The sequence below is a fragment of the Nannobrachium achirus genome (genome assembly GCF_963921795.1).
Source record: "Nannobrachium achirus genome assembly, chromosome: 3".
NCBI lineage: Eukaryota > Metazoa > Chordata > Actinopteri > Myctophiformes > Myctophidae > Nannobrachium > Nannobrachium achirus.
The window spans coordinates 17867671-17885591 of record NC_137812.1 but is presented as its reverse complement, the minus strand read 5'-3'; the positions used below and the strand labels follow the sequence as shown (position 1 = coordinate 17885591).

Below are 17921 nucleotides of genomic sequence, written 5' to 3'. Positions count from 1 at the left end.
AAGGGGCAGGGAGGGTAGGGTTGGGCTAGGTTTTTTACCAGTTGCGAACGGCTGCTGCCTGTAAGTGGTTTTTCAGGGCAATTTTAAAGGATGCTAGTGATCCACACTCCTTTATGGCCTTCGGTAAGGCATTCCACATTTACATTCACATTTAGCAAAGAAAGTTTTGTTGTCAAACATACCATATAGTCCGACTGCCCCTTAGGTGGGGTCTGAAATTTGGTATATAGTTTTTTTATTGGCCTAAAATATTGTCTATATACATACAGTCATGAATCCACCTGCTGACCGCCTGTCAGCATTGAGCAATTTCTTTTATAGGGGGTAAAGGTTTGGGGCCCATCAAAAAAATACTCCCAAAAACTCTGCTTTGAGTAGCATGTGAGGGATCAAACTAGGGGTTTTGAATTATTCTGAATCCATGATTGCAAGCATTTGTTTTGCATGAAAAACATTCCTTGGGCTAAAAACAGACCGACAAAACAATGTTTTAGTGATGAGTCATCTTTTTTTTTTTTTTATTGGCCTAAAATGTTGTCTATATGCATACATTCATGATTCCACCTGCTGACCACCTGTCAGCATTGAGGAATTTCTTTTATGGGGGTAAAAGTGTGGGGCCCATTCACTTACACTATTTTATAAAGGAAAGAAATACCCCCATACACCTGCTTTAAGTAGCATGTGAGGGCCTGAGGGGCCAAACTAGGGGTTTTTAATAATTCTGAATCCATTGCAAGCATTTGTTTGGCATGAAAAATATTTATTGGCCTAAAAATAGCCGTACAAAACTATGGTTTAGTGATGAGTCATCACTTTTCACAATTTTGTTGTCAGCGTTTTTTGCCCAAGGAATATTTTTCATGCAAAAAAAATGCTTGCAATGGATTCAGAATAATTAAAAACCCCTAGTTTGACCCCTCACATGCTACTTAAAGCAAATTTATTGGGGGTATTTCTTTCCTTAATAGTATAGTGTATAGTAAGTGAATGGGCCCAAACATTTACCCCCTACACAAAAATTGCTCAATGCTAACAGGCAGTCAGCAGGTGGTATCATGAATGTATGTATATGTCACGGTTAGATAGAGAAACAGTCAGATCGAGAAACGGAGCGCTCGTCGTGCGGCGCGGGGCGGAACAATTACGGTCGCTTTGATCCACAACAATGACAACAACGTAGCGTCGGCAGGAATGATAGCGCCTCACCCCACGGAGGTTAGGGTTAGGGTTAGGGTTAGGCATAGTTTTACTGAGGTTAAGGTTAGGGTTAGGGTTAGAGTTAGGCATAGTAAGCTAATGGCTAAACACAGCTGAGCTAGGCTGCTAGTAAACAACAGAGAGTGGTCGCAGACGAGTGACGTTGGGCGACTACACAAGTGAATGGCTGTTGTCGCCATCTCATGTTGACTACGCAGAATTACACAGGTGCACTGATAAGAGACTATCAAAGTGAATTGATCCAGGTGGTGGTAGGGGTGTGTGGTGAACTACAAAACGAGCGCTCTTGCCACGATCTGACTGAGTTACCCAAACTGACTGTAACATATATATATAGACAACATTTTAGGACAATAAAAAAAAAAGTTATTTTCAGTCAGTTCAAATCTAAATGGCTATTATCTCGCTTTTCTCGCAACATAATCACTAAAATATGCTATAAATATAAGGTGCTGGGAGTGAAAATTAGGAATATAATAATGTAGGGGTGCCTCGGATGAAAAAAATATTTATAGGGGTGCTCTGACTTAGTGTAGAGAGGGAACTAAGAGGTGACAGCATCAAATGATTTGACTGAACCCTTCGTATTAATTTAACTATTTCTTTGTTTTTAAATGTGTGAGGTATTATTATGTGGTGTAAAAAAATTCAAATGTAAAATCTTTTGTTGTTTTTAAGGAAAGGTGCCTGGAGCATTTGTTTTATTGCTGTACTATATGTGAGAATATTTGATTAACGGTATTGAGATAGTATTGTTTAAAGGGGGTTTTTAAAGTAAAAAAATGTATACCTCTCTCTCTCTCTCTCTGTCTGTCTGTCTGTCTGTCTGTCTGTCTGTCTGTCTGTCTGTCTGTCTGTCTGTCTGTGTGTGTGTGTGTGTGTGTGTGTGTGTGTGTGTGTGTGTGTCTCTCTCTCTCTCTCTCTCTCTCTCTCTCTCTCTCTCTCTCTCTCTCTCTCTCTCTCAGGTAAGCAGAGAAAAAACCTCAAAACAGACATGAGTGCAGACGTTTCAAGCAGCAAGGAGGCAGAAAAAGGTATGTATCGACAGGGGAATAATATTATATGTAACAAAGTGCAAAAATAAATACATTTAATAATGGTCAAATAATTTTTTGAAAACATGCTTTACCAAACGGTAGATGTGTCCGTTGATGGTAAAGGTAGTGCAAGTAAAACTAAAGTATTAAAAACATACTATTTACTATAAATAATTACAACTTCTACTACTTCATTGTTGTTATTATGATACATTGAATGTTTTTTCATTATAATATATGCTGAAATAGTTCTATAAGTAAGATTTTATTCTTGTTTAAAAAATATGCTCTACCAAACTGTTGAGATGTCTGTTAGTGGTAAAAAGTAGTGTCCAATCAACATACACAGTACACCTGTTCACCTATTCAACCCTTATTGTCAAAGTTCAACATATTCTCTAAAGTTCATCATCTGATGTTTGTTTTGTCACTAATATGTCAAGAAAATGAAACAATATTTTTGAATTTGCCATTATCCAATCTTCAGATATATGCCCCCAAAATACATGAAAATTAGGCATTTTTGCGCATATAATGCATAATTTGCATATTTAAAAATAAAGTTTCAGAAAACTTGTAATACATTTTTTGTTTGTTTTAATGTAAGTAATCAACTGGAGAAGTTTCATTGTTCTAGCTATCAGTTAAAGTTTTTTCTATCAAATGCACCCTTAACATTAACGTACATCTCTACCGTTTGGTAGAGGCTTATATTTTAAAAACTGGTGGGTGTATTGTAAAAAAAACAATTGATTGTTGTTATTAATGCCTAAAGGGAATAGAAAATGCAAAGAAATACTTTTTTAACAGCTTCTTTCTTGGTGCAAACTTCAAAGGGTTAAAAGAATTCTGCTATGTACATTTTTGTATTGCGCATATAACCCGCCGACGCTGTGGGTTTTTGTGTTTTTATGGTAGTTTTAAAGTGAAAAAGTGGATCACTTTATGTTGATTTCTCAGGTCTGTCTCAGTTTACCCCGGTGCTGAGGTAAAGTGAGACACAAGACCACTTTTTTTTTAAACAATCGGATTTTCACTGCCTTTTGTCTTGAATACATTCTGATAACTTCCATTGTTAGGAAACATCCCAAATTACTGGGAAATGTGTACATTTTTACTGATATATATTTTAGTTTGCCTAGAGGGGAGCAAATGTAAAAGGTGGCTCAGTTTACCCCACTCTCACTACTTCTATATTGCATTATTGATACTTTTAGTCAAGTAATGTGAGTACTTTTTCCACTTGTACTGGAGAACGTAAACAAAGCCAGAGCAGACATTATGTCACTTGTCTCTTGCAGTGTTTATTTTTAAGTAAAAAAATGTTTCTCTCTCTATCTCTATCTATCTATCTATCTGTCTCTCTGTCTCTGTCTCTGTATCTTTGACTCCACCAAATCAAAGATACAGAAACATGCCTCGACTCTATATGTCCAGATGTCGACGACATCCTCCTGGCTCCCGATGAAGGACCCTCCGACCCCGAGATCCATGTCGGTGCTACGACCACCGCTTCCTGGATGACACCTGCCAGCTCCCCCCCCCCCCTCCACTGCAGCGAGGTCTGTGCTGCTAGCGAGCTCGACGACAACATAGTCACTGATGGTAAATATAGAAGATCCCCCCTATAGAAAAAAAAGGCATTCGAAACAGTAAACCAGTCAATACTGTTGAATAAACTAAGGGTGATTGGTTTTGATAGCACAACAATAATTTGGATGAAATCCTACCTTGAGGGAAGAGAACAAGTGGTTGACATCAACAGAACCATTATGTTCTATCCGTCTGTCTTTCAATATTATATGAGATACTTAAAGTGTGGTTCCTGTGGAAATAAGCCATAGTACTTTCTACGATCTCCTTTTAGTTGACCTTGTAACAGTCATGAAACTGTACTTTTTTCTATTGCAAACTTCTAATAAATTCTTCAATCAATCAATCAAACCGTTGCTGTGCTGCATCTCAAATGTGACTAGGCCTACTGTACTTGTGTTGTTATTCATTGTGACTAATAAAATATTCAATCCATCAAAAAAGTATCTCTCTGTCTATCTCTCACTCTCTCTCTCTCTCTCTCTCTCAAAACAGAACTGAGTGTAGACGTTTCAAGCAGCAAGGAGGCAGAAAAAGGTATGTATCGTCAGGAGAATAATATTTTCTTTTTCAAGACAAGCAAATATGCATGATAGCGAAGGCCAGACGCATTTTGCCAAGCCACACCAAGCGACACCGCGAGACACGGCCAGTGACACGAAGGGCCTCCGCGTGATTGGTCCTTTTTGTCATGTGCCTTCGAAGTGTCGCCCGATAGGGTCCCTGCCCACAGCCTCCGCGTGATTGGTGCTCTTTGTCATGCTGGGCACTTCTACGAAATGAATGAGCAGAAAGCATGTAAAGAAGATTAGAAAGGTATCAAACAAGCTAAAACCATCCCAAACAACTTTTGTGTCAGTCTAAAACTTAGTGTCAGTCTTTTTGCCTTTTTTCTCCAAAAAACTTTTGTCAATCTAAAACGTTTTGCCTTTTTCTTGTCTTTTTGACTCTTTTGATTCTCCTCCCTGGCTCAGATGATCCTAATGTCTGATTAGAGCCTACAAGTAAGACACCTCAGGGTGGCAAGGGCCAGATCGCGCCAATTCTTGGCCAGATCTGGCTAGTGATGTATATGGGACCAGTTACTCATGGAGACCCTTGCATGATAGTCAACACTGTTATGTCAAAACATGCCCATATATGGGCATTACCAAATATGGGCATTCCCAGATATGTCCTTAATATTGATAACATAATATCCTTAATAATGTCCTTAATATTGATAATATAGGAATCTCCATATATGGGCATAAAACGTATGTTAATTAGTAAAGCCAAGTAGGGCCGTGGCGAGTTAGGGCCTGGGTTTGATACCTGGGGATCTCCATATATGGGCATCATCTGGGAATGCCCATACTGTATATGGACATTTTATTTATTTTATGCTTTATTATTATCCATATAGATAAACTCAGCACAAAAAGAAAGGAAACATATTAATAATTAATTATATCTCCCCTTTAATAATACCAAATTGTATTGTGTTTTATATCATCTTTATCGTTGATTTGTCACCTTTACAACGAGGTACAGATTGTAAGCATCGGGCATTCGCTAATCGCTACACAGCCAAACGTGTGGGTAGCGCCGACCAGAATTTTGCCAAAATGGCTGTCTGCTGGCATTTACTCTCTTTTTGGGCTTCCATGACACTGAGCTTAACATTAAAGGAGTAGTTCACCCCAAAAATGACTTTTTTTCTCACGCCATGGAGAGTAGAGTTCAATAATATTTTTTGTTTTTTGTCACATTCTAAGACAAAAATTTGATTCGAGTAAATTTGCCCCCATTGATTCCGGATGAGGACCCGTTTCGAAACGGGTCCCCATCCGGAATCAATGGGGGTAAATGTATTGTTATCACATTTTTGTGTTAGGAATGCGACAAAAAACTAAAAATATTATTGAACTCTACTCTCCATGGCATGACTAAGCAATAGAAAAAAAGTCATTTTGGGGGTGAACTACTCCTTTAACAAAGTGTAAAAATGGCCAGTATGTGTTGTTTTTGAGCGGTGCTAACCGCTCCTATAGACCGCTTTTTTACCAAAACTATGATGTCACAAATGATGATGACATGAGTTCGCTAGACCAATGAAACACTTCTATTATGTTGATCTGTCCATGATGTCATAGTCACAGAGGCACTCGATTGGTTCACCCTGATTTAGAACGCGTTTAGGCCGCGTAAAATACGTCATAACGCGTTTAGGCCGCGTAAAATACGTCATAACGCGTTTAGGCCGCGTAAAATACGTCATAACGCGTTTAGGCCGCGTAAAATACGTCATAAAAAATTAATGAGCGGTGCTAACCTTGAATTTCAAAATTATATTAGATGAATATCACTTATAAGCGATAAAATAACCACACTTTTAGACAGACTGTGGAAAATCTTACAGGTTATAAATGATAGGCAGGTAATACAAGTTTAAAATACAAATGAACAGACTTTGAAAAACTAAAATATTCATCTTCTGGTCTCTTCTCGCCTCTCTAGAGGCCTCTCTGGAGGTAAATAAGGTCACTTATCATTACACTATGACACTCTTACAAGCTACAATCCGTAGCTTGGTCAACTAACTGATGAGAAATGACAATAAAGACTTATATAGTCTGAGCAGACCTCTAGACTGACATCATACACAACAAAAAGAATATTGCCATGCATGCCTATCAACACTGATTTGCGCAGGAATTAGTTTGCACCGCTCACTTCGCACGGGTGCGATTTTTTCTTTTCCTTATTACTGTGGGATAGTGCAGTCATTCAATGCCCCAAGTAACAAAGGTGAACACCAAAAGAACAGTATTGCAGGCCTGCCTGGCCATTTTGACTATTTTTGGAGGGGCGCTACCCACATGTTTGGCTGTGTTGCTCATTCCACGAATGCCAGATCCTTACAAGCTGTACCTCGTTGTAAAGGTAAAAATCAACGATAACAAGGATATCAAACACAATACCATTTGGAATAATTAAAGGGGGGATATAATGGACCGAATGTTGGCAAATTTTGCATTGAAAGCCATTGGCTAAATTCTGGTCGGCGCTACCGACACGTTTGGTTGTGTAGCTCATGCCTCGAATGCCCGATGCTTACAAGCTGTACCTCGTTGTAAAGGTGACAAATCAACGATAAAGATTATATAAAACACAATACAATTTGGTATTATTAAAGGGGAGATATAATTAATTATTAATATGCTTCCTTTCTTTTTGTGCTGAGTTTATATGGACTTAATATTAACGTTTTCAGACTGGGATTGATGACATCAGAAATCTACATATGGGCATATAAAGGATTTTGTTTCTGGGAATGACCATATATGGACTTTTTATTTTATTTTATCCTTTATTAATAATAATAGTATCCATATACATACAATATGTGTTATGCCCATACATGGAGATCCCCATCTCCCTACCTACCAGCCACACAGATATGGGCCATGCCTTTGCCATCTGGCCAGTATTTTGGGGCTTTTTCTGCCTTTTATTGACAGTAGGCTGACAGGAAATGGGGAGAGAGATGGGGGGTGACACGCAGAATAGGTTGTCACGATCAGGACTTACAAAAGCTGGATTACAAGCCTAGATGTCTGGAACACTACTCTGTGGCCCAGAGCAGCAGTTGATTTTCAGTGCTGTGTGGTTCATTTTTTTCTCATTTTGGTGGTTGGGGATCCTGCTCCATGTTCACGCGGCGGTGCTTGACAGCTCTTTGGCATGGGATCAACTTTCGCTTTGCCATGCAATCAACTTCAGAGTAGTGATGTGGCACAGAGTGACAGTGAGTCACAGTGATGTGGCACAGAGACTCATATATGGGCATAAAAGGGATTCTATTTTTTGCATAAGTGATAGGTCACCTGTGATATCACCATGACAGTATGGATATCCAGGGTTTGATCTGTGATGAGGTGATGTCAGTCACGTGACATCACTCCTGTACTGACTGAAAGACAGACACTTCTTGTACTGACGGAGAAGCTACGACATTTCTCATGGTATACTGCGACCTTCGATCGCAATTAGTTAATTCTTTTTTATCTTTTGTGTCACAAATTACAGTGAAACGTTTTTTCGCTAACCTTTTTTTTCCTACAATATCCAATAGTTTCATGATCTAGTCACATAAACACTTGTTGTGCACATTAAACAAGGCAGCATGCTCTAAGATATTAAAGTAATATCCAATAGTCTAGTCACATAAGATGTGCACATTAAACAAGGGAGCATGGTCATAAGATGTGGGTATGAAATGGGATGGTCAACAGAGTGTCTGAGACAATTTTTATCTTTAAGGCAGTTCAACTGTGGAATTCATTACTATAACTAGGATTGTGTGTGTGTGTGTGTGTGTGTGTGTGTGTGTGTGTGTGTGTGTGTGTGTGTGTGTGTGTGTGTGTGTGTGTGTGTGTGTGTGTGTGTGTGTGTGTGTGTTGTGTTTTGATTGTTTGAAGACTTTATTAGAAGTTTGCATAGTAGTCAGGCGGAAATTCTGAAAAAAAAGGCCTTCTATAAGCAGGTTAGAGGCATTTGGGGGTAAAAGTGGGGAACCAGGCCATTCTACATAATTCAAGGGTGCAGAATCTGAAAAACCTGGTTCCCAATCAAAATTTTGAGTTTTTGACCTTCTAATTTGCTTAACAAAGTGGCTGCCGAATTGTACATTTTGAACTATTTTTTCAAGCATAATTCTCTTTCAAAAAACGTTTTCATAGTTTTATCATATAATCAGGGTTTTGCAAACACCCAGGACAGTTTTTGAGTTGCTTGATTCAGTTTAGATTTAGATATTTGATATTCATTTTATCAGACACGCCCCCTTCCTATACAAACCCATTGTAACTTCAAACTCCATTTTAACCATGATAGATTTAATGAAAACACCCGTTTGTTTTCCTGACGCCCTCCTAATACGTGAGCAGCAGGTCGTGTTCTTTCGATAACTCCTTTCATTTATTTTTAATAATTTATTTTTTGTATTTATTTATTTTTCATTTTCCCAAATAATTATTAAAAAGAAACTAAAAAAGATATAAAAAAAACACTGCCTGTTCGTGTATTAGGAGGGCGTCAGGAGTCACCAGAAAAAAGGATGGGTGTTTTCATTGAATCTATCATGGTTAAAATGTTTTTGTATTTAAGTGAAATATCCCTTTTAAATAAAAATAAAACATTTTAACCATGATAGATTCAATGAAAACACCCATCCTTTTTTCTGGTGACTCCTGACGCCCTTCTAATACACGAACAGGCAGTGTTCTTTCGATAACCTTTTTGGAGCGGTGAAAGCGCTCCCAATAGACAGGTATGTCCGTGGGTATGTATGTATGTATGTGGCTGGCTGGCCGTGTCCGTAGCCTGGCAATACCTCGAGTGGCCACACACAACACACAAGTTAAAGGAGGGGTGCTGTTCTGCAGCACACACACACGCACACACGCACACACGCACACGCGCACACACACACACACACACACACACACACACACACACACACACACACACACACACACACACACACACACACACACATAGACCTAGAACACACAATCAGAAACATAGATCCAGAACACATAGAATCAAAAACATAGATCTGGAGCACATAGAATCAAAAACTCAGATCTAGAACACATCGAATCAAAAACAGATCTAGAACACATAGAATCAAAAATATAGATCTAGAACACAGAATCAAAAACATATAGAATCAAAAACATAGATCTAGAACACAGAATCAAAAACATAGATCTAGAACACATAGAATCAAAAACATATATAGAATCAAAAACATAGCTCTAGAACACACAGAATGTAAAACCATAGATCTGGAGCACCTAGAATCAAAAACATAGATCTAGAACACATAGAAACATATAGAACCAAGAACATAGATCTAGAACACATAGAATCAAAAACATAGATCTAGAACACAGAATCAAAAACATAGATATAGGAAACATACAATCAAAAACAGTACTAGAACACATAGAATCAAAAACATAAATCTAGAACACATAATCAAAAACATAGATCTAGAACATATAGAATCAAAAACATAGATCTGGAGCACATAGAATCAAAAACAAATTTCTAGTACACATAGAATCAAAAACATAGATCTAGAACACATAAAAATATATAGAACCAAAAACATAGTTCTAGAACACTTAGAATAAAAAAAATAGATCTAGAACACATAGAATCAAAAACATAGATCTAGAACACAGAATCAAAAACATATATATATATATAGAAAACATAGAATCAAAAACATAGTACTAAAACACATAGAATCAGAAACAGAACTAGAACACATAGAATCAAAAACATTAGCTCTAGAACACATAGAATCAAAAACATGTAGAATCAAAAACATAGATCTAGAACACATAGAATAAAAAAACATATAGAATCAAAAACATAAACACAGAATCAAAAACATAGATCTAGAACACATAGAATCAAAAACATAGATCTAGAACACAGAATCAAAAACATAGATATAGAACATATATAATCAAAAACATAGATCTAGAACACAGAATCAATAACATAGATCTAGAACACATAGAATCAAAAACATATAGAATCAAAAACATAGATCTTGAACACATAGAATCAAAAACATAGATCTAGAACACATAGAATCAAAAACATAGATCTAGAACACATATAGTCAAAAACATAGATCTAGAACACAGAATCAAAAACATAGATATAGAACATATAGAATCTAAAACACAGAATCAAAAACATAGATCTAGAACACATAGCGCTTCTTAAACAATTGACTTGTACAGTAAGGTACACTACATTAAGGTACAGTACAGTAAGGTACAGTACTGTACTGTTCTGACAGACAGGAACATATTGAGAAGGGCACTATTGTGCAGACTAGACACACACACACACACACACACACACACACACACACACACACACACACAGACAGACACACACACACACACACACACACACACACACACACACACACACACACACACACACACACACACAGGGTATAGCTGCTCAGATTCACCGCTCCACTTCGAACCGAGGTTTGATTTTAGTTTATTTTCTATAATTATTTGGGAAAATGAAAAAAATGAAATACAATTAAGAAATTATTAAAAATAAATGAAAAATGTTATTGACAAAAATACAACCTGCTCACGTATGAGGAGGATGACAGGAGTCACCAGAAAAAAGGACAGGTGTTTTCATTAAATCTATCATGGTTAAAATGGAGTTTGAAGTTATAATGGGTTTGTATAGGAAGGGGGCGTGTCTGATAAAATGAATATCAAATATCTAAATCTAAACTGAATCAAGCAACTCAAAAACTGTCCTGGGTGTTCCCAAAAGCTTGATTGGACGATAAAATTGCTAAAGGTTTTTTGAAAGTGAAAATTGACAATTCGGCAGCTATTTTGTTATGCAAATTAGAAGGTCAAAAACTCAAAATTTTGATGGGGAACCATTTTTTTCAGCACCCTTGAATTGAGTAAAGGTAACAGACGCTGCCCAATCAGAGGCTGGCAGGGTGAGAGGCAAGCATGGGCGTGGCTTGGCAAAATGCGGCTGCCCTTCGCTATCATGCAGCAAAGATACATTCTGTCATCAAATCACTCTCTTAATACAGTCATTAACCAATGTTCATGGCAACCTCAAATGCATATGATTTTAATCCACCAGACATTCGCATGGTGCTGGTTGGGAAGACAGGAGCTGGAAAGAGCGCAACTGGAAACACCATCCTGGGTTATGAAGCTTTTCATTCCGAGTTAACTGCTGAATCCCTCACAAATGAGTGTAAGAAGGCCAAAGGTGTAGTTGCTGATAGAAATGTCTACGTTGTTGACACTCCAGGGTTGTTTGACACCAGGTTTAGCCAAAGAAGTGTCATTAAAGAAATAAAACAGTGCATTTGTTTTGCTGCTCCTGGTCCCCATGTGTTCCTGGTTGCAATCAAATTGGGAAGATTCACAGAAGAGGAGCAGAAAACTGTGGAAATGATTCAGGGAATATTTGGCAAACAGTCAATTAACTACACCATGATTGTCTTCACTCATGGTGACCAGCTTAAAGGTAAATCAATTGAAGACTTCTTTAAATGTGGTCCAAGGAAACTGCAAGAATTGATCAGCAAAGGTCACTATCATGTCTTCAACAATGAAACCAAGGATCCCTCTCAGGTCACTGAGCTGCTGGAGAAAATCAACAACGTGGTGTTGAAGAATGGTGAAAGAAGCTACTACACCAGTGGAATGTTCCAAGAGGCAGAGAAACGGATCGAGGAAAAAAAACAGAAAATTCTTAAAAAGAATGCGGGGAAAATACGCAAAGAGGAAGCAAAACTGAAGAAGCAATTTTCTGGGGATGCGGAGGACCTGAAAATAGCACTGGAAAAGTTGCATGAAAGATACGATCAAGAAGCAAGAGAGCAAGCTGAGAAAGAGAACAAGTTCTTGAAATATGCATTGGCCTCTGGAGCTACTGCAGGAGCTGTCTGTGGAGCTTATGCTGGGGCTTCTGTTGGACTTGTGTTCGGTCCAGTTGGTGCTGCAGTAGGGGGTGTATTAGGGGCTGTAATTGGGGGTGTGGCTGGCGGTGCAGCAGGGGCTGGTACAGCTACTAACACTCAGGCTGCAGAAGCTGGTGCTCGGGCAGTGAAAGTAATGAAAGACAACTGCGTTACCAGCTGAATGACAAAACTTCAACATCCCTGTCAAGAAGTCACCATCACAATAAATCAATTTATATAAAACTCAGCACAAAAAGAAAGGAAACTTGACTTCGGTCCATTATACTCCCCTTTAATAATACACAGGAAACCTTATTTGCACGATAATGATAAAGCACTGAGATTTCATTTTTCAGAATCTAAACTGCTTAATACTCGCATTCGCCGTTATTGCAAGATGAAAGACGATGTATGCACAGGGTGCCACCATCTTTGTTATCACTGTTGACAAGGCAACGGACTCTGCCCAATCAGAGGCTGGCATGGGCGTGGCTTGGCAAAATGTGGCTGCCCTTCGCTATCATGCAGCAAAGATACATTTTGGCATCAAATCACTCTCTTAATGTAATTGACATACAGTCATTAACCAATGTTCATGGCAACCTCAAACGCATATGATTTTAATCCACCAGACATTCGCATTGTGCTGGTTGGGAAGACAGGAGCTGGAAAGAGCGCCACTGGAAACACCATCCTGGGTTATGAAGCTTTTCATTCCGAGTTAACGGCTGAATCCCTGACAAATGAGTGTAAGAAGGCCAAAGGTGTAGTTGCTGGTAGAAATGTCTACGTTGTTGACACTCCAGGGTTGTTTGACACCAGGGTTAGCCAAAAAAATGCCATTAAAGAAATAAAACGGTGCATTTGTTTTGCTTCTCCTGGTCCCCATGTGTTTCTGGTTGCAATCAAATTGGGAAGATTCACAGAAGAGGAGCAGAAAACTGTGGAAATTATTCAGGGAATATTTGGCAAACAGTCAATTAACTACACCATGATTCTCTTCACTCATGGTGACCTGCTTAGAGGTAAATCAATTGAAGACTTCTTTAAATGTGGTCCAAAGAAACTGCAAGAAATGATCAGCAAAGGTCACTATCATGCCTTCAACAATGAAAATAAGGATCCCTCTCAGGTCACTGAGCTGCTGGAGAAAATAAACAACGTGGTGTTGAAGAATGGTGAAAGAAGCTACTACACCAGTGGAATGTTCCAAAAGGCAGAGAAACGGATTGAGGGAAAAAAACAGGGAAAAATACGCAAAGAGGAAGCAAAACTGAAGAAGCAATATTCTGGGGATACAATTTGGTATTATTAAAGGGGAGATATAATGGACCGAAGTCTTTCCTTTCTTTTTGTGCTGAGTTTAGTTTGTTTGAAAAATTGCATGATGAATTCGATTGAAGTCGAAACTTGACATAAGAGACAATTCATGGAGGGAAGGAGTGCCACTGGAAACACCATCCTGGGTCATAAAAGTAGATGTATCCCCTACACTGTACAGTGTTTTTATAACTGCGATGATATTCGATTTTTTATTTATTTTGTATTGCTTGTTATTTGGGATGTTCCTTGGGTGTTTAACTGTACTTTTACTGTACTACATTGTTTTCTTGTATTGACTATACTTGTACTGTTCTCCATTTTTATCTAATAAAAATATTCAATCAATCAATCAAAATGCACTGTTGTCAACACGGCCCAGTTGTAGATTTTTGAACCTTTCCTCAATTCCTCTTCTTCAAATGATTGATCTTAGACCTTGCTACATTATAATATGTTACATTACAAAATGTTAATCTTCCAATAAACTGATCTAAGACTTGATGTTAAGTGTTGACTAAACATTGTTATGGACTACAATGAGTTCATCTGTTTTATCTTAACACCACAATAACATTGTTACATATGTGTTATGTGCTTGCACATAGGATATAATGTATTGGGTCACTGTTCCTGTCTCCTTGTTTAGTGACTACACTTTTCTCGTTGGATGTGTGCTCGTCAGGGATCTCATTCACCTGTGTCTGCTCCTCCCTGGCTCAGCTGATCCTCCTGTCTGATTAGGCTATACAGAGGAGCTGGACCCAACACTCATATGGGCTCTATTATGATCCAGGTCTTATGCCTTATGCCTTAACTTCTTTGCCTTTTTTTACTATATATACACATTTTTTTAAATATTTCAAATAGCTGATCTGCAAGCTCACAACGTGCAGATGTAGATAAGCATTTGAAGTATTTAAAAATGTTTTTCAAAATAGTAAAAAAAAGGCAAAGAAGTTAAGGCATAAGGCATAAGACCTGGATCATAATAGAGCCCTATCTCCCCATAGTTCACAACAGTTTTATTTCAGTTCAGATGTGCTGGCCATAAGTATTGTTTGGCGTTGTTTCTTTTCTGGTGAGTTTAGGTTTGGTTATTTTGTTTTGGTAGTTTACGGGGGTCTGGTGGGACGACGGTCACATAGTGATTGGCTCACAAGGCTCCCCTCTTTTCTCTTGTTTCTGGCCAGCCATGTATCTTTTTAGTCAGGATTTGCAGTATAGTCAGATTGTTTGTATTTGTTATCACTTATTTTTTCCATTCTCCTTTTGCTAATAAAAATGTATTTTGCTTTTGAAATAAAACTATGTAGCCTACTTTGATCTGACTTAATTTGTCCTTTCATTATGTTGTAGCCATTTGGTGTACAAGCCCAACTTAAAGGCCTTAAGAAACACCACAATACATTCCTCCAGCTGGAAACTATTTGTTTAATCTGCATCCCTGGTCCACCTAGCCTAGTAAACTGACTCCTCCTACCTTCTGAATCAGAAGGCAGGAAGAGCCTGGTTTACGAGGCTACGGTCCACCCCTCCCTTTCACAAGGAATCCATTGATATTTGATCAACTACAGGGTACGTCATAGAGAACGTAAGTGGTGAAATTATAGCCATACATTAAAGACAAAACAATCCTGGTTTCTTTCTTTCATGTTAAAGTCTATTGAGGTGGAACAAACATTTTTGGACACTGCTCCTACACATTTTGCCCTAAAATCATGCAAAGTAGTACACAGTATGTCTAGAGTCATGTCATCAACATGGATCTGTCCCATTTAGCGCCACGATTTTTGCAAAACACATTTTTGGATACTGCTCCTACAAATTTTGCCCTACGTAAATTTGTGTATACATGTGACCTGACGGTTGCTTATCTCCCGATTAGGGAGTCCTACTGGTGTACTTCAATTGGTACAGGTTGTACCTGCATTACTTGTGCAAGGTAGGCTTAGAAATTATTAATTTACTAATAAAATAAACACATTTTGTTAGTGCAGGAGAAATTGCTGTAGGCTACCACAATCAGTCTGAAGAAGAGTAATGTGCTCGAAATATCACTTTTCCTGTGGATGCCACATTGGTACTAGAACCCATAGCTGTGCTGAAGGAGTAGGTCTACCCTCAAATAAGAACTCTTCAACATTATTGCTACTAACGAATAAAGGAAGTGTACAGAGTGGTGATATTCAGTGTTATCCAATGATGGTTCCAGTTTAATTTAGAACAGTTGTCTTAAGGTATTTGAACAACCACCCGTCTTAAAATACCACTAAGAAATATGGCTTTCATTACACCAGAGCAACCGAACACAAAGACAGATAAGACCACAAGCCTAACTCTTCCTTAAATTGCTTCTTGTCATTTTCCATTATTTTATGGTTTAGTCCCAACATTTCGCTGCTTGTATGAATTTGTGTCACGTAAAACCTTCTGTTCTCGATTAGGCTATAGATCATGAATTAATATTGCCATAAATTGCATTCAATGATATTGCTTGTAAGTCTGAACTGTTCTGTTGAGGTTGTGCCTGTGTGGTTTGGTATGTTGCAAGACATAATGGAGTATTCTGTGTGGTGCAGATTGAACTGCCTGCATGCCTTCCTCAGGGTAACATACAAATCGATATCACAATATTGTATACACGCACACACACTGTATATTGTAATCTAAGACTGTGTACATTATTTAACTCAGTTTCAAAAAGAACAAAAATTCAACACATGATTATACATAACTAACTTTGTTTAATATCAGATTATTGCACGCAGGTTTCTAGTTGATACATAAGAACAGAGCAAAGAAATTCAAAGGGAATGAAACTCCAGGCTGGCTGACCTTATGGCACATCATGATGTACATGATGATCTGGACAGTCGGCCGTATTTTCCGGATGTGTGTTAAGCCCCTATCATAGTAGGCACCGCGGTGATAAGCTATCCACCGTGGTGTAGTCTTTTTAAGTCATAAAACTACAACATTGCGTCATTACTCGCAGTGAAGAGCTATCCACCGCGAACCCCGACACATCTCTCTGTTTTTACTTTCAGACAGATCGACCCGTCACCCCGTTCACTGACTGGTCGATCTAGACCAGTCAGTCACAGTGATAGGACTTCACCGTGACTGACTATGATGGCCTCCACTTGTTTTCTCACTGTAGGTGGATAGCTAGCTTTACACCTAAATTTTGCAGTGAATAGCTCTTCACCCTGGACTCTGATAGAGGCTTTATTTGTCAATGGGACTGGGCAACTACTGGTGATGGCAGGAGATGAGGTGATGGTGGAAAAGTGGGCAGAGGAACGTCGTCCAAAAACATGAACATATTTCTATCTTTGGGAGACATCGTCTGGCGTTAGCCAATCAAATTCATGTGTTGCTTTGGACAGGAACACCCACTACGACATTTTTATCGCCCAGAGTCACCGGCTGTTGCCCGTTGTTAAAACGTTGGGTCATACACCCATTATTAACTCTCCTACTGCCAGATTATTTATTTATTTATTGGGTCTGGTGCCATCAAAAAGCGGCTTACCTTTGCGACGTTATAGTAGATAGATAGACTTTTTTTTTTTTGATTGTGCAATAGTGCACTTTGGTCTGCCAGGCAGCAGAGGGCGGCGTCATGCGAGAATGAATGTGAATTTGCCTGTTATGTGTTGCCGTACATTCAGACCAGTCACTGGCCACAGAGCCTCCGGGCCAGAGGAAATCAACAAGGAAGTGAATTGGTCTCCGTTGATGTTAACGCATAATGGATTTTTTACACCATCACCGCGGAAAATGTGTTTACAGTACACGGCGCCGCGACCCCTCATCAGCTTACAGTCATCAGACGAGGTAAACGAACGAACGCGAACGAGCGCCGTATTGGCGCGGAGGTCTCTTGAGAATTGGGGCGAACAGGAACGTCCAAAGCAGTATAAGAGTTAATTTGAGAAGCTGCAGCTGTTTAATACAGCCATGTTTTTAATCAGCCTAGAGTTTAACCATGGTTCAACATCTGACAGGTGACATGCTGGAAGTCCTGGTATGTTTCCACATCGCCTTGTCCATCTGAAAAGAGCGCACGCACGCACGCACGCACACACGCACACACGCACACACACACACACACGTATCACAATACTTGTGAGGACATCAAAATCGTTCAATGCCATTCTTAACAGTAAACCTAAAGCCTGGTTATACTTGGTTAAGTGCAGGTGTCATCC

At 38.8% G+C, this 17921-nt stretch overlaps 2 protein-coding genes across 2 annotated transcripts; both read left to right on the top strand.

Annotated features, from left to right (window-relative positions):
* Window positions 1-2215: 2215 nt before the first annotated feature.
* LOC308282040 (GTPase IMAP family member 7-like) lies at window positions 2216-12565 on the top strand (the record flags this gene model as incomplete). Its single annotated transcript, XM_080722387.1, has 3 exons — window positions 2216-2255; window positions 3696-3863; window positions 11556-12565. The coding sequence occupies 3 exons, from the start codon at window positions 2216-2218 to the stop codon at window positions 12563-12565; spliced, it is 1218 nt and encodes a 405-aa protein (XP_080578513.1).
* A 226-nt stretch (window positions 12566-12791) lies between these two features.
* Window positions 12792-14448, top strand: LOC308282039 (GTPase IMAP family member 9-like; the record flags this gene model as incomplete). Its single annotated transcript, XM_080722386.1, has 3 exons — window positions 12792-12864; window positions 13017-13562; window positions 14390-14448. The coding sequence occupies 3 exons, from the start codon at window positions 12792-12794 to the stop codon at window positions 14446-14448; spliced, it is 678 nt and encodes a 225-aa protein (XP_080578512.1).
* Window positions 14449-17921: the final 3473 nt, after the last annotated feature.